The sequence below is a fragment of the Takifugu rubripes genome, chromosome 18, assembly GCF_901000725.2.
Source record: "Takifugu rubripes chromosome 18, fTakRub1.2, whole genome shotgun sequence".
Classification (NCBI taxonomy): Eukaryota; Metazoa; Chordata; class Actinopteri; order Tetraodontiformes; family Tetraodontidae; genus Takifugu; species Takifugu rubripes.
The window spans coordinates 4,235,269-4,260,775 of NC_042302.1; the positions used below are offsets into that span (position 1 = coordinate 4,235,269).

The 25,507-nt window shown below is 52.0% G+C and overlaps 1 protein-coding gene across 9 annotated transcripts in view; it reads left to right on the forward strand.

Annotated features, from left to right (window-relative positions):
* Window positions 1–25,507, forward strand: part of magi2a (membrane associated guanylate kinase, WW and PDZ domain containing 2a) — an 85,956-nt gene that overhangs the window by 41,691 nt on the left and 18,758 nt on the right. For all 9 annotated transcript variants that reach the window (XM_029825312.1, XM_029825309.1, XM_029825311.1 and 6 more), the window contains 7 exons: window positions 10,131–10,250; window positions 11,318–11,533; window positions 13,101–13,311; window positions 14,125–14,204; window positions 21,578–21,635; window positions 22,108–22,226; window positions 24,633–24,815. In XM_029825312.1, coding sequence (XP_029681172.1) covers window positions 10,131–10,250; window positions 11,318–11,533; window positions 13,101–13,311; window positions 14,125–14,204; window positions 21,578–21,635; window positions 22,108–22,226; window positions 24,633–24,815 — 987 coding nt within the window. The remainder of the gene's footprint in view (window positions 1–10,130; window positions 10,251–11,317; window positions 11,534–13,100; window positions 13,312–14,124; window positions 14,205–21,577; window positions 21,636–22,107; window positions 22,227–24,632; window positions 24,816–25,507) is intronic.

The following is a 25,507-nucleotide window of genomic DNA, read 5'->3' on the forward strand; positions in this document are numbered from 1 at the left end:
GAGATGTGGCAACAGTCTGCCCTGTTTTCCGAGCCAACGTTTCCACCAAAGAGGGTTTTTTTTAACCGCCTGAAACGGCGAGAGAGACGTTTCGTCGTCCCGGTTCCTGTTTTGACGGTTTGCTCGTGTGTGTTTCCACTCGCTCCGAGATGACACCAGATGACGGATAATGGCGACCCGTCGGCCCGACCTCATGGGCGTAATGACTCCTCCGCTACCAACGAGACGGCGGTAATGAGGTTAAACGCCGCCCCTCACCAAATAACCCCGGACGTCTTTGTCCCCTATAACCCGCTGACGGGAGCTAATTGGGCAAAGTGGGCCGATTTGCCCCCAGGGCCCATTTCTCCACCTCGGTCTGGATACTTGTTGAAAGGATGCGCTCCATAATCGCTGCTCGCCAGACCATCCAAAATGGCCCATCAGGACTTAAGGTGTTCTGGCGATCCGTCATCATTCATCCAAATTGTCCGGACCCAGGAATCATCGCCGACTGCCTGCATTTCTACCGTACAGGCTGGAGGGGAAATTCTTCCTTTTAACAGGAAGCACCCATGAGCAGGACCAGGCCTTTACGGGGGACCGCCATGGCGGCGTTCCGGCTCCTCGCAGCTCCTCTCAAACACCCGTCAGCTCTGCTTTTCCCCGCCGTATCATCCCGGAGAACGTTCTCCCACGCGGAGGCTCACGCTGTAATTACCGTGCCCTCGCTGACGCCGCTTGTTAAAATAGTGGTGACAGATGCCCTCCCAGGAGCAAACGGCACCGCACGGTACAAATGAAGTCGTGTAAAAGCTCCTGGAAGAGCGGCGATGGCGCCGAGAGAGCGAGCGAGCGAGAGAGAGACCGAGAGAGAGAGACGGGCAGGATGGATTAGGCTGTAATGAAAGTGTGTTGGAGTGCAGAAGGTTCTGGGACAGATCCGTCTTACACCCCATCTTATTTACGTTCCCCCTCCCCACACACACACACACACACACACACACACAGATGCACACACACAGATGCACACACTTGGAATTCTGCTCAATAAGTCCTCAAAAGTAGGGGAAGTGATGATAAACCAGTTCTCCTCCCCCGTTTGTCTCCCCCTTCGCTTGCTGGCTCCAAGGTTGTTCGTGCTTCAGAGGCAGGGTTCTGTCCCTCGACAGTGTGTGTGTGTGTGTGTGTGTGTGTGTGTGTGTGAGGCTGCTGCAGATTCATGGAAATCGTTTGAAAGGGGGCGGGGCAGAAATTTGCTCCGGCGTCCTTCTGGGATGCGGCAAATGGCTCCTCCTGTCGACGGTGACGATGGCGAACGCTGCCTGGTTTGATCGACTTTTCAGACATCAAAGACGATCTCCCAGTCAATGGTGCTCTTTGATGTGATTCAGTCACAAAGAAGTGTCTCAGCTCTGCACGCCGACCAGACGAGTCCGCCCTGTCGGCCGTCGCCGTCGGCAGCTCCCGTTAGCCGCAATTCTCTCCAGTCTGGCAGCATTTTCTAACATTGGCCACCAGGTGGCGACATACGTCGGACGAGCGACCATTCGTGGCATCTCGGCATCCGTCTGCTCTTCGTTTTCATTAGCGTCCTCTGTAAATTCTGCTTTAAATTCTGTATTAACCTGACAGGTCCGGGTTCAGCCGGGAGCAATCAGGCGTCCTCACACGTGCGCTGACGAGCCTCCTCCCCTCGTTAATCCGCTAACCCGTACCTCCGAGTTTATCCTAATTAGTCTCCTCGCTGCTGTCCTGGCTTTTTGTCTGACTTTCTGTGCTGGAATGAGATCAGTGCAGAGCCCAGATAGTAATAACGAAAAGAAGGGGGGGGGGGGGGCATCAAATAAACATCAAGGCCAAGATTTAAAACATCAGGGGCGCGGGATGCTAACAGCACGAGCCAGAATCAGGTCTCCTGCACATATTTTCATTAATTTCTCTGCTCCTAATGCGTTTTGCTCCTCGCACCTGTTTTGTTTCCATCGCCCCCCTTGTTGTCTCGTCTAATCCAATTTGTACCGTCATGTGAACAAATACCCGCGCACAAGCGCAGGCTAACCTCGTTTAAAGCGCCAACCTTCTCTCCTATTTACGTTTATTCTAATAAGTTCAAAGAAAGTACAGTGAACGGTGACATTTGCTGTCTACGCTGCGCCAATTTTTAACAAATGTCACGAATACTTGGCTCAAGGTAGCCATGACATAACATGGGGAGACCAAAGATGAGGATTTCCAACCCAAAATAATATTTATTAAAGAACCAAGTGGAAATAAAAAAGGGAAAAGTCCAAGTAATCACAAAGAGGGAAAACCCCAAACTCCTGCGGCCGTCAGGCTACGGAACATGACAAGTTCAGGGTAGGATAGGACGAGAGGCTCCCCCTCCGACGCTCTCCAGACAGGTCTTTATACCTGAACCCGTCAGGCAGCCAATCCCAGCAGATTGGCCACAGGTGAGCAGGTGAATATGCTGGGTCGACTGGAAACGCTTGGCACTCCCCCTGCAGGTCAGCCAGGGAATTGCCCCTCCAGCCAGCCCCGACAACAGTGAGGCACGACAGAGCCGTCACACAAAGTACATTTTTGCTGTCGCCAACAAAGCGAAGCTTCTCGTTGGGCCCATTGTTGCCACGGAAACGAAGCGAGCCTTTAAAATAAACCCGTTTTACACCATCTGAATAAAACAGTGGTGAGTTGGATGGAGACGCGGGGCTTCGTGGTGACATTGACGTGAGGGCGCGAGAGCTGTCCGTCATCTCCGAGGAAGGTTGGATTCATGCGGAAGATTCGCCCGTGGTCAAGAGTGTCGGCGAGCTAACCCGCCTTAAACTGTCAGAATCCTACGACGCCCCGCCCCCAACTTTGTTCCTCTTCGACCGTGTTTCGACATCAAAAATCTGCTTCAGAACATCCAACTCGCATAAGTGAAACATCCTCCGTGAAGCTTAGTGATGTTCCAACAGAGTTTCCGTCGTTGCTGCAGAAATTAGCCGCGCGTTTTATCTGTTATCCCGTTAGGTTTTCGTTTAGTTCTGCCTAGCAACGCCACCTAGCAACGCCACCTAGCATCGCTCCTCTTTCACGGTCTCCTTCTCCTTCAGACCATCTTCCGTTTGCAGCCATCCGGGACATTCCAGTCACACTCGTAAACAAACAGGATGCTGCCTCTCGAGGGAGGGCGGATATCATTTTTTCTTTCCTCCTCGCATATTTACGTTCTTTCAGCCTCACTTTTCTGCAGGCGTGTTGAGCTAGCAGTTGTGTGGGACTCTGAGGGCCCCTGATAAGGGGCTTCTATCGGCTCTACGCAGGAACCGTCCTGATAGGTGGACGCTAAGCCGCGCGCCGAGTAGTTATCTGGGAGCAGACACATTCGCAGGCCTGCTTTTCCTCCAAACCCGCGCCACTAACGCGCTCCCGCGGAGACAGCCATTTTGTAAATGCAGTAATTATAGCGACCTTATTGGGCGCAACAGCGCAGCTCCCCAACGATCACACGATGAGCAATAAAACGTGAAATGGAGACGCATCCAAACCTCAAAAGGTGCAAAGCGTTTACAGACATTAGCGCGGTTTATACGTGCTGCTGATGAGGCTAATGGCTCCCTAATCAAGCGGTAATTTGGGATTCTCAGGTCGGTTTAACAGCGGTTTCGCCCAGGGGGAGAATGAGGAAACATCCCGGATAAGACTCGGATTCCATCAGGAAATTACGCTTTACTCGTTCTCTTGACCTCCGACCACGTTGGAGTCGGACTTGAGGATGTAGCGTGTAGCAGCGATGCTAGCTGCAGGCTGACGTGCAGTAAAAATCGACTGTAGCGGCGCCGATTCGGCGACATTCAGATGATTGATTCGCGGCCTCGACGTTCTCAGCGTTCCGTCTTCATTAGAGTAAACGCGATCAGGCAGATTAATGCGCGACACCTCCGTCAGGTGCGAGCGCCGTAAAGGTTAACGTATCCGGAGTGATGGATGAGCGACCCGTCGGCTGCCAACGCCGCTCCGGAGTCGTCCTTTCGCCGTAATCAAAACGGAATTTCATTTCTGTGCCGCTCAACATGTCGCATATGTTCGGCTGTGATTAAGTGAATGGAATTAAGTTGAAGCCAGATGGTTGTCGTGGTGATTTAACGCCGCTGTATGTTCAGTCGTATAGATCACTTCCTGTTTTTCTGCACGGCGGCGAGGTGAACGTGTGCTGTTGACATTCATCACTTTTCTCCTGATGTGCTGCTCGGCTTCCTGTTCGGCAGCTGGTTTCATATTGTAGCTCATAATAACTCCACTCAACACTTATGGAGATGCTGTATTTAGCTTAATGACGCATAAAAGCAACAGTTGCGACAGCTACGACTGGGGAAGTGATGACAGGGAGGATGGATTCTTGTTTTGGTCAAAGGCTGGATCCATTTGATAAGCTCCACCCACTCCACCGCCGACATCCATCATTTCCGACTTTTTTGGCTCCGGTAACGACTCCTGATCATCGACGGACTCTCCGTTCTCTCCGTTCTGGTCATTTTTAAGGGCGCCGCCATACGTCTTCATGATGGAGTTTGGAACAAACTGTTTTTCCTCCTGAGTTATGGATCAGATCCCTGAAACAGGGGACTGGATTCAGCACCTGAACAGGTGAGACGTGGGTTCATGACCCACCTGTCACCAGGAAGTGGATACAGTGACTTTTGAGACTTGAGTCTGTCCTTATTGGACGTATAGACAGTGGGCGTGGCCTCGGAGGGATTTAATTGGATTCGGAATTAATGGATGATTGAGCAAATTAAGGAAGATGGAAACAGAGGGATGAAAGAAGAGAATATGAGGATAATTACCTTTAATAATTAATAAACCCCTGACCACGTTTGCCTTTTAAGGATTTAAATGATTGGGGCTTTCTGAAGCATGAGGCCAGAGGGACATTTTCCCTGAGTCAGCTGACACAGAACCCGTTATTTTTTTACTATCTTACTTCCAGGACTTCACGACTTTGGCAGCACAGCGGGAGGCCGTGAAAGCACATAAACTCCTGACTCGATAATGTTATAGACGCGCTCCAATAATGGCTGAAATAACGTTTTAAAGACTTCTGGAGGACGGTTCTCCGTTTAGAAAATGCTAAAAATCCAATTAGCTAAGTTGGTCCTTTCCAGAGCTCGTGAACATGTTAAACTTATTTATTTATGTTGGACGATGGAGCCAGGTTAGCTCTTGTGCTAAGCTAACTGCCTCTCTGTTGTGCAGAGCCTCTCAGAGAGTACATTAAATATCAGCTGGGTGGAATCTTTGTCAACACTCAAAAAAACCTTCGATGTCTTCGTTGTGCCGCTTCGGAAAATCGATGGTGGTTCTGTCAAGTGTCAACTTCGTCATCTCTGAGCCGCTTCGCTCACATTTATCACCCACGCCACCAGGTGACAGCGGGTCGGTCCTGGCTACCGCTGATCAAAGCTGTTATATTCAGCTCTCCTGCTTTGATGTCCGTCCTCTCCCTTTGACTTTGAGTGTCGGAATACTGCGATCAATACTGCTCAGATCCACTCACCTCTGATGGAGTCACAACGTAAGGAAGCGGTTCACCTCCAAACCCGAGTGGCTACTCTGATTTTACCGTTAGCATCTTTCCTCAGCAGCTACAGATACTGAGCTAATCGGTTTATCAGGGTTTGTTTGCCAGGAACTTTACCAAAACTGTCGTTCAACACAGAGCAACCGGTTCCCGACATGAACAATTTAAATAAAAACTACAAAAATAGGACACTCGGCTTGTCACTAGCTACATATGAAAAGGCTAGCTAGTCCTCTGGACGGGTCGACACTTGGGTCCAATCACAGGAAATGAGCAGAGGTGATAGCCTAGCTAGCTCAGCTTGCAGTATTAAAGGGCCAAAGAGGTCTGGGTATGAAATAATTACCCCGTCTGGGCCCGGAGGATTAGTCCAGACTCTCCCTCAGGGTGTTGGTTCAAATCCCCGGCATGAGCCGAGGAGGACATTAAACCCACGCACCGGTCCTTTGAGACGGCGGACAAATGACAGCGGACGCCTAAAAGTGCCGTCCTCGCAAACAGATTGTGTCATCGGGCGACAATGTGCTCGCGCCAGCGCCGGCCCGGCTGCGGGAGGATTAGCCTGACAAAGCAGCGCGGTCACCTCGCTGATCACCGCCCAAGCGCTGAAAAACAGCCCGTCCGGGCCGACGGATCCAAACGGATGACATCAGCTTTCACGTAATCTGTCTGTATCACTTCCCTCCGCTCTTTTATCGCCGTCCGGGCGTGGAAGCGAGCTACGATCCGCTAGTCCTCCATGGATTATTAGAAAAAGTGGAGTTGCTCTGGAGAGCAGCCGCCGAGCGTGGCGGGGGGGGGGGGGCCATTATGGTCTGCTCCTTTCTTGTACCTCACTTCCACCACTGAAAAGGTGACTCCTTTGATTCCTGTTGATGTTGGGATGCGACGCCAGACCGAAGGTGTTTTCTTTTAGCGGCGCGGCGAGGAGATAGAGCGAGCGTCTGATGCCATGAAAGGAGCCATTCATACGCCCCCCCCCCCAGAGATGGAAGAGAGGAGAGAAGAAGCTCTGATTCAGCTCCCCATGATAAGAGAGATCATGATCGCGTCTCTGTGTCGGGGTACGTGGGTTTTTACACCGTTAGCTTATCTGAGCCGCATGTTGCGCCACACGTGTGAGGACAATAAAGGACGTGTTGACGCCAGTTTCTTTGAAGTGGGTGATTTTTCCTTCCCCGGTCTTCACTTCAGCTTTTACCGCGCTTTTCGTCATAATTAGCATCTAGAACTTTGCGATAATGGTGAAGACGCATGAAAATGTCACTAATCGCGCAGCGTAGATCCTGTTTGTTGGTGCCCTAGCGCTGCCGCGGCTCGCTAGTTTAAAGGTTTCCTGGGAAGAGCGTAGATCACCGCAGCAATATTCTTCGTTGTGACGGATTAGCCGCAGAAATGATTGCTCACTTGTACAAGTTATTAAACCCTTATTAAAATGTCTCCTGTGCACATTAGCGGTGTTAATACATATTATTCTTGTGTGACTTCTAATATTAATGCACTGTTTTTAGCAGCGTAAAGAATTCCTCCCAGGGATTCTCGTAACTCAGGAGGCGACGACGGCCACATCGAACACAGAATAAACTCGTCCCGCGTCGTAAAAGCAGAACCTCGGCAGATTTATCGGCCCCTTATTTTAAAATAATGAGTCTCCCTTTGGGTTCTTTTGTTTACCGTCTCTCTCACTTTGTCAGCCCACTCTGCCCCCCCCCCCCCCCCCCCCCCCCCCCCTTCCCCGCTGATCACCTCTCCTCAGGGGGGGGCAAGTCATCAATATCTGTGTCTGCTTTCCAGGCGGTCCAGCCAGCACGTCCTGGGAGGGCAGAGCTATTAATGGGATTCAGGGGAGGGTGGCAGAGGTCCAGCAGGCAGCCTGGGTTCGGTCCAATCTTCCCCACATTACTGGCTGTCAATAAGTCGGGGAAACAAAACACATTCTGTCTGAAGCCGCATCTGAAATTTGTTGAGCAAAAGAGGCAGAGGAGGAGAGCGGTGACGCGGGGAACCGGATCGGGAGCTCTTCCCTTTAGCGCCGAGCCAGCACGAACGCGGCGGTGATAAAAACAGCTCTTCCTCCGCCGTCTCCCAAAATGATGCAGAATCACGGTCCGCCAGCACCAGGCCTGCACCAGTGTTCCGCAGCCTCCATCAGCCCGCGTCTGCCGGCGCTGAATGGGAGGCTAATCCGTGCTCCTAATGCGGGGACATTACAGCTGCCCGTCACTTCCTAATTGGCTAACGGCTAGATTAGGCTGGCTACAATAGGCTGTGCTGACGCCCAGCATGACAGAAGGTTCAGCGGCGCGAAAGAGCAGCCGGGGCAGCACCGGGGGGCAGTTCTGGAAGACCGCGGGCCACACGAGCAGGGATGGTCAAGGCCTTGGACCGGTTTGCTGGTGGTGACCCAAACCTGTAGGTTTGTGACCTAGCTAGACGCAAAGATGAGCTTCAACGAACCAGGCATCAAGGGCCCCGGTCCAGTCGGGTTTTCTGTCCTACCAGGCAGATATTGCTCTCACCAAGGAACCAGGGGCCCAGGGGACCTTCGTGGTGGGACAGAAAACCCGGCAGCACCTATTGAGGACTGGGTTTGGACACGCCTGCTCCAAAACAACCACAGGCGCAGTGTCGCTACTTTGTTGCAAGGTGATTGGATCTAATCTCAAACCAGTGCCCCCCCCCCAAAAAAAGCTAGAATGACTTTCAGGCTCTGACGCAACAAAAGGGGACTTCGTCCGAGGGAGCCGGATGAAAAATCACCGCGTGTGCGTTTGAAATGTGTGCAGAGCGAAGAGATGAAAGAGGGGGAGAAGGGAACGAGGGACGGGCAGAGAGGAGCCGGGCCGCTCTGGTCTCAGGTTTTAACGTGCACGTTTGGCTCTGGCGCGAGCTGCTTCGTTAGCTGCCGCTCTAAACATGAATTTGTCAGTTATCTCATCATTTTTCAAACTTCCTGACATGACTTCGCGGCGCTCAGAGGTGCTTCACCACCGGCCGTGGCCACGTGCCCGTTAGCAGGGCTGCGCCTGGACGCGCGGTGGCAGCTGTCAGGCTGGGCTCGGGTCGGAGCGACTCGGCCAGCGCTCCTCTGCCGGGCCTGGTTACTTCAGGATCCTCCTCAGCAGGAAGCAGTTCAACGATGCCTTCAGGTTCAGCTCGTAAACTAGGGCTAGAATCACAGCAGCGTCTCTGCAGACTCTGGTACGACGTTCTCTGATTTCCCTCATAAATAGGCTCATAAATAATCATATTCCCTCCTACGCCGGCGCGAGGTCGCGACAGTTTCACCTCACATTAGCTTTGAAAATTCCCAAATCCACCTACGGAGACAGCGGTGGAAATAGAGACGTTGTGGTTTCCTCCTTTTACAGAGTGTCACCCGAGAGAAGTCCCCTAGCAGAAGATGCTGCTAAATATAGCTGTGAGACATCAAAGGTCTGCTTTGAACTGTGTGTGTGTGTGTGTGTGTGTGTGTGTGTGTGTGTGTGTGTGTGTGTGTTTTATCCTGTGAGGCGTGGTAATGTGACATTGAAACGGACCCAGTCAAGGAAGGCTCGGCGTTAAGGTGCGAGACAACAATGAGGCTCGCTCCAGTGATGATGATGATGATGATGATGAAGGTGGCAGCACTTCCTGCTGGTCACTTCCTGTCTCTCGGCACTTTGGTTAAGGGATTCAGAAGCCAGTCTGAGCACATGTACCATCGGGCCGCCTCTTTTCGCGCGCTAGCCTCGTTTGGTTACAAGGGTCGTTGCTATTCCAACCACTGCTTACGTTAGCCGATGTTAGCTACAGGCTAACTTCACTTGTGCTAACTTTTTGGACTCGTAGCTCAGGTTGAGCCTCTTAATACTGAGGTGGATATTGTTGATAAGTCTGGACTTGCGCTCACGCCGTCGCAGGTGCCACTCCAAGCGAGCGTGCGCCTCCACAGCGGCGTTCGGCGCCGCCTCTTGAAAACACGCGCGGTTCCTCTACAGCAGTGAGAGCCGAACAAGTGTGTTTTACGAGCTGCACTTTCAGCTCGAGCGAGCGTTGGCTTGGATGTGAGAACCCGTCGAGCACCTCGGGGGAAGATTGTCTGCCTTTTATCGCAACCGCCAACAGTTTTAACGACTCCAATTAGCACGCGGCGATGTGGAAGTGTTTAGCAGGTCCTTTGTACTCAGGTTTGTGGGCAGTTTCAACCTTGTTAACACCTGTTTTTTGCCATCGATCACGCGCCAAAAAGAGACTTGATGGCTCAAACGGACTCATCCCGACAGTCGTAGGTGGGGAACGCAAAGAGGGCGGGGCTAATCCAGAAGCGGCAGGGGTAAAGAATCCCATTCCACCCTGTCAGATTCGTCCAAATTGACGCGATTTCTCACTTCTGTGTCCAAATTGCATCAGTTTGACGCCAGTCGTCCACGCTCGAAGCACACGCATCGACGTTTAATCCCCCGGAGGGTGGAAAGGAAGTAACGAGGGCCCGTTAACGACGGTCGGGGCCGGCGTGTTTAAGCTGCTGATCTCTCCCCAAGCCTTTGTGATGAGGTGCTCAAAGGTTCTGACTCGTCTCCTCATTTGTGTCCTGCAGGCACCACCAGGCAGCCCAAGGAGGGCGAGGTCCCCGGGGTGGATTATAACTTCGTGACCGTTGACCGGTTTATGGAGCTGGAGAAAAGCGGAGCCCTTCTGGAGAGTGGAACCTATGAAGGTAACGAAAACAGAATTGGCAACAGTCGTTTCCTTGGCAACCTTCCCCGCCGTCCTCTTGGGCCTCTCTTGGCCCGGTTCTTCCAGGAGCTCTTCCTGCCATCCGTCTTCGGGAGTCCCTGGTCCACCTCCGGCTCTCAGGAGACCCTCCTGTCGTAGAACAGATAAAACACTGCGGCTAACTTTATTGGCGCAATCCCGGCGACGGTCTCTATGGCAACGCGGGGGGGGGGGGGTACAAAACGGAGCGTACAAGAGTTTCTACCATGAGACAGAAAGTTGCGAAACAGCCGTCACGAGAGTTGAGTTGCGTGGATTTTGTTGTCACACATAATGGAGGATAAACGCTCTGTTTTTTACGGAAAACCTCGGAATGTCCCTGAAAGACAGAGCAGGTCTGTTTAGCGTCGGCAGAAAAGGTTTCCGAAGGCGCCTCTGTTCTGTTTTATAAGTTATTTACCTAACTGGGACCCAACCGGCCCGCGGGAGGGTTCGCTATCACCCAGGGTCCACGAGCGTAATCCGAAATGTTTGATGGATGAAAGGTCGGCCCGGAAAAGGTGATTCCTGCTCGGTACTGATGCTGCTCATAGAAACGGGCTCAATCAAGGTTCTGGTGTGGGAAATTTCCCCCAATCTTCCTTATCCGACCCCGCTGGATCGGCTAGTTTCGGCGATGTCACACGTATAAAGGAACAGCGCCGCCTGCAGGTTGTCGCAGGAACTGCAGCAGGATCATCCAGTCCCTTCGGGGGGAGGGGGGGGGGCGGTTCTGCGCTAGCGGACGGAGCTTTTTCTAATTTCCCTCACGTTCAGGACTGAATGTTTACGGCTCCCCTCCAGCTGCACATAAAGTCCTGACATTTGCACAGATGGAGCGCCGGAACGGCGGCGGCAGAAACGCGGACGCCACGGTGAAAAACGGCGACTCCGCACCGAGACGGCGGAGATTAATCCTCGGAGAAACCGAATTACGCGCAGGCCCATGCTCGGACCCGAACGTCTAACGGGCGATTCCGATGAACATCCCTTGTTTCTAGGCTCAAATCTCAGATCTCTCCGTTCCAGATAACTTTTACGGAACGCCGAAGCCTCCAGCTGAGCCCGGCGCTCTGCTGCTAAATGTAACGGACCAGCTGCTGCCCGGCGCCAGACCCACCTCCGAGGGCAAGAGGAAGCGCAACAAGTCGGTCAGCAACATGGAGAAAGCCAGCATCGAGCCGCCTGAGGAGGAAGAGGAGGAGAGACCCATCGTCAACGGCAACGGGGTCGTCGTCACGCCAGGTCAGTCGCCGGGCGCGGGGGAGGGGGGGGGCGTGAACCCGGAGAGCGACACCTTGCTGTTATGGCAACCGGCTCTCTTAGCAACAGAAGCCGTGGGTTTCACTTGCAAGTGTTGCCGCGGCGTTTGGTGTCACGCGGTGTAAACTGTGAACGGCCGCGGGCGCCGGCGCCGCCACGAACGCGTTTCCCACAACTCGTTAATCAACATTCAAATGTTTCCTCTCATAAATTAACCTTGAGCAGCAACGCTGAGAGGAGCCTGCTGAACATCCCACACACACAAACCTTTTCAACATCCCATAATCACATGATCAGGCCATCATAAAAGGCCCTTTATGGTTTGATTCCCCCCGTCCTACGCGACGCCACACTCGGGTCCTGTGACTCGCCGCCCCGGGTCAGCCGAGTCACAGAGCGGCGTGAAGAGTCAGAGGGTTCGGCCGCCGGTCCCAGTTTGGGCCAGCACTGGTTTCCAGTCATGACCGCTGGCGACTGGGAACCCGCAGCCGGGCCGGAAGAGTCAGAACCACGGCTTTAGGGCAGGGTCGGAAGAAGGATGAGAGTTTGGCTTCCTGACCAAAAGGAGCTCCAACCAGGTAGGAAGCTAAGGAGTCGATCAAAGCAGATTTAGCAGCGGAATCAAAGAAAACTTAAATAAGGTTTAATGCTAGCTATCGAGAAGGCTAATATTAGCTATTGTGATTGTTGCTGCTTAGATTAGCAGAATCGATCAAAGCTAGCATATGGTTTTGTGACGTGGTTGAAGGTAACGACGCCGACGGGCGTGTTTGTCCGCTAGCATGCTGGTGTTGACGGATCTGGGTGATGTTCGCTAGCGTCGGACCTGCAGGGTCGTGGTGACATGGGTGTATCTCGTGGCGGGTTCGTAGATCGACCGTGCGAAGCTCCAAAGTGCGGCAACTTGTTAGCATCCGCGTCAGTATGTCTATAAATAGCTCACTGCTAAGTGAATTACAGAAAAGCTGTGGGGTCCGTTTACGGTGGCTCTAAGTGACAGCGAACGCACCACGGTGAAGCGAGGCAGGGACGTGTTTTCTCAGCGTTCCCCGCGTGTTGATGAGATGCTCGATAATTTCCCGCCGGAGGCGGAGCGGCGGTGGTGAAGCGAGACGCTCTCGAAGTGTGTGTGTGTGTGTGTGTGTGTGGGGGGGGGGGTCTGTCTCTGTGGACGGACAGTGTGGGCTGGTGGAGCTGGAGGGGGATCGATGGAGCGCGGCGGGCTGTGTGATCTTCCCAGATAGCCCCCCCGCTCCGTCCCTCCCGCCGATCATCTCAGGATCCTTGGCCTCGTTTGCCCCCCCCCCCCCCCCCCACAAGCACTCGCACTTCTTCCTGTGTTCCGTAGAGCCGTCCCTCCTGCTCCATTCATCCGTCTCTCCTCAATACTTCCGTCTCCCAGCTTCACCTCGTTACCTTGAGCAGCTATTATTTCGTTTAATCAAACTTTCAGCCCCCCCCCCCCCAACCCCCCCACCCCCACCCACCCCTGCCACTCGCTCTCCTCCTCCCCGTGACACTGACTCACCCTGTCCTGTCCTCACCTCAGAGTCGAGCGAACATGAGGACAAGAGCACGGACACTTCGGGGGACGTGGCGCCGCAGAGCAACCACGCAGAGGTCCAGAGCGACGCTCCGAAAGAGGACGGGCTTTCTCCGCGGATCACAGCACCCCAACCGGAGGAGACCGACGAGCTAGGACCGCTGCCGGACAACTGGGAGATGGCGTACACCGAGAAAGGAGAGGTGTACTTCATAGAGTAAGTCTGCTAACTTCCTCATGTCGGAACGACCAACAGTAATTGGGATTCAAAACCATTTGTTTGATGGAGACGTGAGCGGAGCTAAATTTACGTCCTCATAAACCCCCCCCCCTTCCCCCCCCCCCCCTTCCACTGCCGGAGCTTGTTGCTTCGGTGGGATTCGGTTCCGAAACTCTTCCCGCGTTCAACAATCCGAGTTATTAGCATTTTTATAGCTGCAGTACAATCTCGGAGGTGAGCTTCTGTTACAGCGCAATCATGGGACCGTTGTTAGCATATACAGGCGCGCGCAGGTCGCCGCGTAGCATCTGCTAGCGTAGCCAAACAGCAATTCTCAAGGTGATGCGGTTGTGCTTCCTTTACGTTTGCACAGAGGCGGAATTCCCATCTGATGTGTTTCTTTAACCCTCCCCTCTTCAGCTAGCATGCTAATGTTGAGCTTTTGTTTCCGAGCATCTGTGATGTCGAGCAGAGGTCGAGAGGAAACTTTGCTTTGATCACCACCTCGTTGTCCTTTCTCTTCCGTCCCTTTTCTTTGATGTGGTGACAAACATAATGAACACCTCCTCAGCCACCCCATCTCTCGGAGCTCCGTAAGTGCCTTCCTGCCCCCCCCTCCTCTTTTACCTGCTAAGTAAGCAAATTAAACAAATTGAATCAGTTTTGAATGTTTCTTAATCTCTCAAGCTCCTATCGGAGGCTCATCTTTCCTCTGAAATGATTCCGCCGACCTCCTCGCTTCCTGCCAAGTCGCCTCTCTCTCGCCATCCATCACGCTCCCGCTCACTCCCTCCGTCTCTCTCTCCGCAGCCACAACACCAAGACGACGTCGTGGCTGGACCCGCGGCTCGCCAAGAAGGCGAAGCCGCCAGAGGAGTGCAAAGACGACGGTGAGAGATTCTGACTGCTCCGTTTCGCTCTTCCCGCTCATTCCGTTTCATCCCACCCCAGATTCCCACTGTGCTCGTTGGGCTAACAAGAGATTGAAGGAGCATTTGATGTTCTCGGGCCGGAGCGGGATTATTTTCCGAGGCGGCGGCGGCGGGCGTGCGTGCGTGTGGGGATAGGAAGCGCCGCCACACGTGTGTTGAAAGTCCAGGCCCGTAGAGACGGAGGTTACAAAGACGCCTTTATTCTGAGTTCAGAGAGACGTGGAGTGTCCTTCAGCCACCCGCGCACACACACACACACACTCACACACACACACACACACACACACACACACACAGACAGAACAAACAAAAAAGACGGATGAATGCCAGTGCAGCTAACAGACAGGAGTGTGTCATCCATCTCTCCAGCCTTCCGTCGCTCTCAGATGAAGTTTTGCCGAGATTGAGGACGGAAGAAGGCGCCAATTCGCAAATGTTTAGTTTTTTTTTTTCCGAAGGTCCGTTTGTGAGATTCGTAAGGACCCTGAAACCGGAATAAAGGAGCCGCTTGTGAGAACGAGGATTTAGCTCAACAGAAACAAACTTGAAGGAGCGAAGAACTTGGATAAACCGTTTCTGACCTTCAAGACGCTAAAGAGGTGAAACGCCAACTAGCTAAGCTCGGAGGGGATTTAACCGTTTCACCACGTACATCGATTGTTCTTTTCCCTCTCGCACCAACAAACTTTATTGGAGCCGCGGGGCCGATCGAATTGATCAAATAATCAATATCGTGACCGCATGACGCTGCCTCTCGTTACGCTAATCGTGCTTCACGGCCCCGTTTAACCCGAACGCTCCCGTTTCGATGCTAAACTCTACAGCTAACATCAAAACCGAACTTCCACCGGATGCAAACAAAAACAGATGAGGCTACCTGGCTAATTAGCCGCGACCTCGGCTGCTGGTGACCTTTCAGCAGGCGCAAAACAATTTGGGGTCGTTTCTGTAAACCGCTCGCACCATTTTTCACCGCGCTGTTTTCATCATTTTTATGCAAATCCTCCCAGAATCCACCGCCGTGACCGGAGAGACAAATGACTCGGCGGTCTCCGACGGCGTGCGCGTCTGCTGCCTTGAGCAAATGTTACGACATATTTGCAGACGCGGTTCGATCGCGGTGGAGTGGCAGGAGGAGCGGCGGCGGCGTGGCATTAAACACAGGCGGGGCGGAGGCGCCGCCGCCCTCCGGACCTGCCTCCGATCTCCCGTTTTTCCTCTCCAGGACCTTGAATATTCAAGGGAGGAACTTTCCAGGCTGATGAAACGGTGCAGACACAAAGAGCGAGAGGCCTTTGAGGAATAACGTGATGTTTTTCATCAGAAGCTCTGCTGCTTCCAGCTCCCTCCCGACGACGCCTTATTTACCCGGATTGTTATTGATCTGCTCCGAAGCATCGGGCGTCTTCTGGGGACGATAATCAGTTCAAACTAACCAACTTCAAATTAGGTTTTGGAGGAAGTTTAGGGCGACACCAGCGCCCCCTGCAGGCGATGCCAATGTTAGCAGGCATGCTAATATTGCATTTGGGTGGCAAATCTATGCTGTTTTTAAGAGAAAAAGCCTAAAGATCTGTTTTTATGCTTGGAAACTTCCCATTTGTACCTGGAAAAGGCAGTTTTGTTCGGCCTGTGTGATCCGGCTGCCGCTCACTTTCATGTCAGCCCCGTTACGTCTTCCCGCAGCGTTCACCTGCGGTAAACAACGTGTTCTCTCATGTTTAAAACCGTCTTCGCCGCGTACAAGCAGATTCTGTCAAAACACGCGGAGAGCGTTAGCGCCCTCGTTCTGGCGCGTTCAAAAGCGGCGTCGCCTCCAGTGCAGACGGCTGCGGCGCCTCGCCGTTACATAACTCATTCTATATTTCTTCCTCTGTGGTTCCCACCTCCCTCCTTCCCTCCTTCGTCTCCTCTTTAGCTCGACAAATCCTAACTAGGACAGTTCCTCCCTTCACTCCTCCTCTTCTCTCAACTTAAACTTTTACTTTTTGTCATCTTGTCCTGCCAAATAATTGTTGGCTGGTAGCAGTGGAGCCGCCTGGGCCTTCTGTTGTCTCCTATAATTCTGTTATTCTTCTTCTTTGAATTCAGGATTCCCGAATCCAGGTATAGAGAATCCCCCTGGTGACCGAGAGCACGCGAGACTAAACTTTTTTTGACAACAATTATTGTTAATTGTGTTTTGTTCTTCAAAACTGTCCAACACAATCATTTTAACTGAAGTCGGTGCAGAGAAAGTTGAAGCCAGAGCGCTTCTGTCGCCCCCTGGTGGTCGAGGGCAGAAATGCCCATTTTTATTTATAACTGTGTCTTTTATCAGTTTTTTCTTGATCCAACTGGAGAAAGTAAACTTGTATGTACAGTATTTATCTAAGCTGTGGCTAATGTGAACATATTAGCTAGCAGTAGTAGCCTGTCGGGCTTGGAAAAATCACCTGGAGAAATCTGGACTTTGAGTAGTTTCAGACGCATTTACCGAACAGAATCTCTACGATGAAGGTTCGACTCCTTTATTCCAGGATGGTACGTTAGCACAAGTGTGATGGGTCCTTTTTAATGGCCTCTCGCAGCCGTCCACCTTAAAAGATCCTTGTCGCCTGAGTTTTGACTTCACGTCAGTCTAATAGACGCCATCGCCGTCGCCCACCCTCTTCTCAGACTTTTGATTGCGATTGATGCCACCAAAGTTGTTTTTTTTTCTTCATGCTAATACAGCGGCGGACCTACGAGTGGGTTATTCAGTCCACCGCCCTCCTTCACCTTGAGACTCCCTCAGCAGCCATGAGGAGGGGCAGACAAGAGCTGTCTGCACGGTGATTGATGGGTGTATTTTAAGAACGTCCCAAACAGAGCAGGCCTTGTGTGTGTGTGTGTGTGTGTGTGTGTGTGTGTGTGTGTGTGTGTTCTCACTGCAGATGCTGAAAAGAAAAATGGGCTGAATCCATATCAAACTCTTAATTTTTTTTCATCCCGTTTTCTGTTAAAACTCGTGCCGCTTCCCTCCAGCACCAAATATTAATCCGCTGATGAAAATAGTCCCAAATGGCGCCACACTGCGTCGGACAGATTTTGGATCAATATAAATGATTTCATTAACGTTGTTGGTAGCTGTTATTAGCAGCCCGTTGCTAGCTACATGCTATTTGTCAGCCAGCCGCCTGTATGATGGACAGCGAGTGTTTCCAGGGCTAATTTCCCCCTCCGCAGCAGCTTCTCGGCTTGTTTTGATTCCACCAGCAGCGACTGGGAAGAGGCCCGTGCCTGCCGACGGCCACGTTATTCCAGCTAACCCCCCCCCCCCCCCCCAACCTGTTTACCTTATAATGAAGTTTCCTTTTTAATAATCTGGCAACAATTAGCTTTAATCTTCTCAGCCCTGCGCTCCCTGTACCCTGCACTCCTGCAGATTCCCGTTAGCCCGTTTGCGCTCATTTCTCGGCAAATACTCCAGAACGCTGGAAGAGAACGAGGGGGGGGGGGATATGCAGCCGGTCGCAGTTGAGCGAGTCCTCTGTTGCTGGAATGTCCTGATAAGCTGCTTGTTGTGGGTTTTTTGGTCTGTTTTGTTTTTCATTCTGCTGCATAACAGTTGTTAGCTTGCCGGCGGAGGCAGCTTGAGGACAGGCGTTTCTCCTCAGGTGGCGGGAGAACACGCGGCGGGATCGGCAGCGAGCTCATTAACGTGCGCCGCACGGCTCCAGAGGAGGGCTCAGGTGACGCAATCAACCGGCTCGCCGTGAAAGTTACTGCGCCGCCTCGGTCACGGCGGAGAACCGCGGCTTTTGCTAATAAGCCTCTAATCTGGAATCTGTTCCCAGCGGGAGCTAAAACGCGGCGGTGGGAATGCGTCCGTAAATCCCAACGGCGCCGTTTCATCAGACTCTCAGCAGAAATCCAACAGTACGACGAGCCGACACGTGTCGGCACGGCCACGTTAAATAGGTCGTACAATCGGGTTTGGAGCCGAGAGCCTGCAGTTCACGGTGGGCCACCAGGGGGCGCTCGAGGCAGAAAATCCTCCCTTCATATTTACATAAGCTGTAGAAACTGTTATCTTCCCGTCTTTAAGGTGACGGATGCTCTTTATTATTTTTTGCTGATAAGATATTCTGTTAGCTGCAGATCCGTTTTGTGTGTTTTTCTCCGGGCTTTTTCACGAATGAGGCAACAACCAGATCTCCGGATTACTTCCAAACACTGCTTCCTTTTTCCGAGGTTGTTGGTGCTGTCAGAGGGTTATCTGAGGGCTCCGCTCTTAGCCATATCTGCTGATCGCCACAGTGGAGCCCAAATCCCGGATCATCCTAAAATAAAATAACTATTCTGACAGTGCGGGAATCAGACTCGAGAGGTCCGATAGTATTAAAGCTCAGCTGGATAATCGGGCAGCAGCCGTCAAAAACACAAGCAAATTCAAAACCTCCTGATTGTGTAGCTTGGAAACACCTGGAAAGGGTTAGCTTAGCGCAGAGGTTTCTTCCTGGATAGTCTGGCGCCAGCAGCTGTGTCCTAACAGGATTAATTTATGCAAGACTGTGGCCAAATACCCCAATTAATTAAATCCCCATCATCCCACACTGTAATTTATGTCTCATTTATATTGGTTTGTAGTAGCATGTTAACGTGCTGATGTTAGCATCTTCCCAGAGCACGTCTGTGAGCCAGCTTTTGGAGCCTTTTTCTTCGTTCAGGAGCAGCTTTTTTCTGCTATTTTATGAATCAAAATTTGCGTAAGAAAATGTATTAAATATGAAGCAACTCTGTCGGACACTTATTATCAAGCTACACGAGGTGGGACGGAGGAGGAAAAACAAGTTCAAGTCGTTTTGGGAAATGAGCTCATTCTCTCCTCCTGATCCCATTTTAAACCACTTTCATGAATAAATCAAGCGAGTGGAACTAAAACATTTGAAGGTATTAACCTTTTCTGAGGGAAATCGCAGCTGCAACCATGCTAGCAGGTTCAAACCGCTCAGGCGGGTTTGTAAAGGGACCCAGTCCTGAGGCTTGAGGAAAAATTCGATAAGGTCTGGCGCCTTATCAAGGTGGACCTTTGATCTTCCTGTTGAACCTTGACCCTGACCGGACCGATCAGGGCCGAGGCAGACAGCAGAAGACCTCTACGGTTGCTTCCAAAGAGGCTAACGTCTATCCACGTAGCTAGTTCCCACCTAATCCTGGAAGGGTTTGTATCCGTATTCGGTGATCCGGGCGCTCCTGTTTCTTTGAGGCCGTTCTGGTCGGCAGTAATTGTCTCTTTAATTATTTATCCACCTTGACATTTTGCAAAGTTCAGATAATTAAGACTTGTGTTGCAAGTTTGTCACCTTCGTCACAGCTTCCAGCTCCAGGCTGAGATAATTAATGTGGGACTCAACTTGACGTGGTCGGGCTCCATCGCCGCCCCAAATAAGGTCCCGCCGACTGCGGACGCCACAAAAGGGGACTTTAGCCGGAAAAAACTTTGATTAATTCAGTCACCGCCGTATTCAGCCGCGACGTGATAAATGAACCCCTGCACAATGTGCACGGAGAGGAAATGCGCTTTCATCTGGGAGGGTGACAAAACCGATTCTGGGTCAGCCGGCGGTGGAGGGGGGAAGGAAGACAAAGAGGACAGCGAAGGTGGAATCGTTTGGCTACCTCGTTGGTGACCTCTGAACAGAAAACGTGAACATAATAACTGCCTCCTGTAGGAGTGAGCGAATGCTGCGGCAAAGATGCCCCCTGCTGGCAGTGAGGGGCGTCTCAGGAGGGCAAACGTTTCCTCTCGCGCCTCCTTCCCGCGCTAATGCGGCGTGGTGACGATGAGCAGCGGTGGCTTGGTGGGTGCCAGGATCCGGACTGCCCGACGCGGTACATGTGTGGCAGTACAGGACCCGATCACGAGTAGTTGAGGGGCAGTTCGCACCGTTTTTCTGAGAGGGTACTTGATGTGTGGACTTATTTACTTTAGCAAAATCACTTAGCACGTTAGCTTAACTTACAAACAAAAAGACAGAAATGACGTAGCATCCCTCCTGTCCATCACCGGTTGGTACTTTTGGACTTTTGGGGATTCACTCTGCGTTGTATGGCAAACGTCCGACGTTCCCTCGGCTCCTGAAAGCATCGCCGTCTCCTCGCAGTTCTCTCCGCGGACGTTTTAATAGAAAAGCTTTTCTTTCGGCGGCTGCTGAGCAACATGACAGCCCTTTGATCCGTCGCATTAGTGTGCATCTTTGAGTGTGTGTGTGTGTGTGGTAAGTAGTAACCTAATGTGCGCTTAAGTGGATGTGTCTTTGTGTGTGTGTGTGTGTAGGGGGGGTCCTCTATAAAGGTGAGAACATGAAACAGTCTCGTTCATAATTAATGAGGGGAGATGGGCTGGGGAATGTTGCAGAAGGTATTCCCGTGGGCTGTCAACCCCCCCGCGCGTGTGTGTGTGTTTGTGTGTGTGTGTGTGAGTGAGGGGAATGCATTTTGGTGAATGTGGAAAAATAGCATGTGCTTCTAAAATTTTAATCAAATGTCCGGAGGGGGTGGGGGCCGGGGTCAGGGAAGCATATGGCACGTGCACAATCACTGCTCCCGTGTCTCTGCGCTCCGTAGGAGGACTGGGAGTGTTGGGAATGTGCTGGGTAATCTGTTAGCTGCGTAAACTAGGCCAAGCAGGAAGGAAACGGTGGCATCGCCGTGACAGCGAGCCGAAGCCTCGTGCTGTTGCAGCGCCCCCCCGTGGAGCTGTACTGTCATCGACCACCAGGGGGTGCTGGAGATCACTCAGTGGAAGCACCCGGGGCATGGACATGTCATCACCTATTTTGTGCTAGCTGACAGGCTGTTAGCTCTAAAAGCTAACCAAGCTAACATTTGAAAGCTAACACCCCCTGCTGTCGTCGCCTGTTCAGCGGAGAGAAAATAGGTCATAAACTGTCTCTTTAATGGCTCCATGCATTTACTCCATTTCCATCAGACTTTGCTTCGAGATGCTAATTCATTTTTTAAGTAATTGGCTGTCGGGAGCCATTTTTCAGTCCTCGCTTCGTGGCCTTTAGCGCCAACTGTTCAGACACAGGAACCAGGAGTTGCGTAACGTCTGTGTATTGCTCACAGTCCGTCACTGTCGTCGTTCTTCTGACAAAAGAAAAATGCTGCCAATGAAATCAAAAGCAACAACTGGCCCTAAACACATCATCAGTCATCATCAAACGAGTCCGAGCGCTTCAAAAAGTGAGCGAAATCGGACGGGAAAGAGGCCGCGGTTCTAAAATCGTCCTAGCGTAAAGATCAATAAGCTGCTGCGAGTTCATCTGATAAACAAGCTGCTCATTATTGTCTTTTTTTTGCAGAGCTTCCGTACGGCTGGGAGAAGATCGATGACCCCATTTACGGCAGCTACTACGTGGAGTAAGTCTGCCTCCTCTTTAGCGCCGAGCGACGGGCTGTTGATTCCCAGTCCGGCCCGGCGGCGCCGGATTAATCACGTTTATTGGGACATCAACTTTCTCCTCTTCAGGACGGTGCGGAAATATAATGGAGCTCTTCCGTAATGAGGACGAGGATCCTGGGTGTTAATTAAATGATAAGGAGAGAAAAAAGAGAGTAAAGTGACTAATGATGATTAATTATTTCACACAGGCAAATTACAGTATTTGTAGTGGCTGGTGATATTCCCGCGCCCACGCTAAATTAAAAAGGAGGTGGGACGTTTGGAAGCGTCTGCTTTCATGTGGAGTCCTTCCAGCTCGCGGATTCATCTGATCCTGCTTGTAAAACAGGCAGTAAATGACAGAATCGATCGTCTGTTCCTTTCATTTCTTTTGGATCCGACCTTCTGGCGGCGGCGGATCTCAACCGTCTGCCGTCTCTTTGGTTTCAGTCACATAAACAGGAGGACCCAGTTCGAGAACCCGGTCCTGGAGGCCAAGAGGAGGCTCCAGCAGCAGCAGATGCAGTGCCAGGGTCTCTCCTCTCTGCCGCTTCCTGCCATCTACAGAGGTGAGAGCGCCCCCGTTGCCCTGGTTACGGCTTTACGCAACCAAGAGCGCCTCATTTGTCCGATGTACCAGTCACAGCCTCAGTCATGTTTCCACCTGCCATCATGGCCGCGCTAACATGGGGACTTTTCTACGTATAAACCAGAGAAACCTGCTTTGATAATGCTAATGCTAGCAATGATGAGTCATCGTTTTTGTTTCTCTAAAAAATGTGTTAGTAATCAATTGGATGGCACGCCTGCGTACGTGCTAGTGTACACTGAACAAACATATAATGGAGAGAATAATTGAAATGACCTCGGCTACATTAATTAGAATTAAGTTAGCCAAATTTAAGGCTAGCCACTCCGCCCGTCTCCGTCTTTCAAAGGCATCTGTTTGGATCCTCGTTTGGCTTCTGATGGGATTCGAAACGTTTGTAGCAGAAGCTCGGCAGTAGCTGCCAAACTTGGACGATGAGACGCTCCTGACTCCCTGATTGGCCGTTCGGTAGGTGGGCGGAGCTACAGACCAAAACACTTAACGTAAAAATCGTTATTTACAGGCTGAGGCATCACTTTAAAAATGAGACTATTCGGGCTGGATGACAGTTGTATTTGAAATTAACATGATTCCTTTTGACACATCGGGGCCATTTTATGATTAATTTAGATCCGTTTCTTACATACCGCTGCTTTATTGTCAAATGTTATAGTCTCCATAGTCCTAATGACTCTTTCACCCAACCCAAGTGGTGAAATCAGACTCGTCACGTCCTCCAACATCACAAACTGGAGCTCGTTAAAAATATAACCCTCTAAAATAAAAGTTGGAGTTTTTTTTTTTTGGGTTTTTCCTTCACAATCTGTCAGCTGAAATATTCATAAGCGGGCCTCATCTTCTTTGGTCCGACACTCTTTTTTATTCATAAATCATAAAATTCTTAAGGAATCTTCTGAATCCTGAAGCCTTTTCCCCCCCAACCGTGTAAGCAAACACGAGCCTTAGAAACGTGGATTAGAAAAAGTGACAGCGAAGACGTTTCTTTTATGTGCTTTGATCTGCATCTGCTTCCATCACCAAAGAAACTGTCGGGGGGCGTGGCCTGTGGAGCCCGCTGGAGTCGGGTTGACGCGTGCTTCACTCTGTCTTTGATGTTTAGTTTTCAGCGTTAATTCTCTACCCGCCGTTACTGTTCGACGTCCAGCGTCCGGACTGGACGGCCGGAGCGGAGGTTGGTCTTCATGATGTCACTGTTCTGCCCGTCAGGCTTCCTCTCTTCTTCTTCTCCCCACGCCCGACCCCTCATCCTCCTCTCTCCTGTCCAAAATCCAATACCAGTGGCGGACGCCAGCCCCTGCTCTACCCTCCCTCGGCCCCGCCTCGCTCAGGTCGGCGTGGCGCCCGAGCGGTGCCACAGCCTCGGCGACCTCTCTCGGTCGCCGTCCTTCGGTCGCAGGGCCGTGTACGCCACGTCCTCGTCCGCCGACGTCTCCCCGCTGCGGCGCGTTCTGACGCGGCGCATGAATACGTGCCCCCACCAGCGGCAGCGGCAGCAGCCGGCTCGCGGCCCCGCCTGCACGGTGGTGGTGGAGCAGCCGGTCTGCAGCCCCGTCTCCCTGTGGCACCTCGTCAGTAAGTAGGCCCACAGAGACGTTTCCCCTGGCTGCTTCCTGTGCTGGTTCCTCCACGCATGCTAGCTCGCCAGCAAGCTTTTGTCTTTCCGTCTTGGCGGTAAATCAGGCGAGGAAGTGTGACCGCTGTCCGTCCGAAGGGGCGACGGGGCCCAGTGTTGATAGATGCAGGATGTTCAGGAGGAGAGGAGCTTGTTGGCTATTGCACCCCCACTCCAGACCCCTCCCAGACCTCCCAGTTCTTCCCTGACCTTCTTGAGCATCTTCTTTAGGAACAGATCCCAGATTGACTGCATGCCGTTTTCCAGGCTTTGACGCTTCCCCCGGAGTCTCGGGACCGGACCGAAGAGCTGCATCAGCAGCGCTGCCCCCCTCCCCCGCTCGCCAAACCCCCCCCCCCCCCCCCCCCCCCCAGCATGGGAGAAGAGCGACGGAGGCTCTGACCCCCCCCCTTCCCCAACCAAGCTAGGAGTGAAAACGGAGAATTTTTAACCCCGAGGTGCCACAAAAGTTTGATGCTGCTCTGACTCTAGTACACATTTCTGCTATTTAGCGAGGATATTTTGGGGATGGGGGGGGGGTGTTTACATGACTGCACCTTTGCACGGGAGCCAAAACCCACGCCTGCACCTCTGATCACCACAGACCCACCTCTGTCCAGATCTGCAGCTTTATCCAACCTTCCTGTTTCTCCTGTGGCTACACCCATGTTCTCTGGGCGAGCTTCACCCCCCCCCCCCCCCCCCCCCGCCACGGGCCGCCCCCGCCATTCACCTTGCTCGTGTCCTTCGCAGAAAAGCCCCTGTTCACGCGGGACCCCACCCAGCTGAAGGGCAGCTTCCTGTCCACGGCGCTGCAGAAGAGCAACATGGGCTTCGGCTTCACCATCATCGGAGGAGACGAGCCGGACGAGTTCCTGCAGGTCAAGAGCGTCATCCCGGACGGGCCGGCCGCGGCGGACGCAAAGATGGCCACAGGTACGGTCCTGGACCCCCGATTGTTGTGGTTCCGAGGGGGTTCAGCGCCCCAAAATAGAAGCTTCGGTCACCAGTAAATCACCATAACAGTGTAAAAGAGCAGAGAATTCTGCATCCTCAGACTCTAGAATCACGTCCTCTTTCTCTTTTCCTGGTAGTAACAAATAACGACCCCCCCCCCCCCCCCCCCCCATCACAGGCTTTGTGTCCTAGTTCTGCAGCGGTGACGTTACTCCGATCGTACTAAATCACAGCTCTCGCGGGCAAGAAATTCAGACCTGCGGAGGTGTGAAATTTTCAATTCCAAGCGGATAATAATGTTCTTTTTATCACAGCGGTCCTTCTTCTCGGGCGCTACGCCGCGCTAACCTCCCCACGCTGGGAAAATATGTTCAGGTTTATTTAAATCATTGTTTCACCGTATCTGATTAAAGGCCTTTGTTGGGAGATGAATTAGCTTTATGAATTAGCAATTTTTGAAGTTGAACTATCAGATTACAGGTTCTAAATCACAATAACACACTTGTAAACATTTATTTATCCGAATCGGTGATGGATTTTACGCTAAATCAAAGCTGTCGCTTTAGCGTAGCGTTCAACAGCGCAGACGGAAGCTTCTAGCTCTGCCGTAAGAGTTTAAACCCTCAATCATTTACGTGATGATCGTTATGTTTGACCCGAGGGTTTTTTTT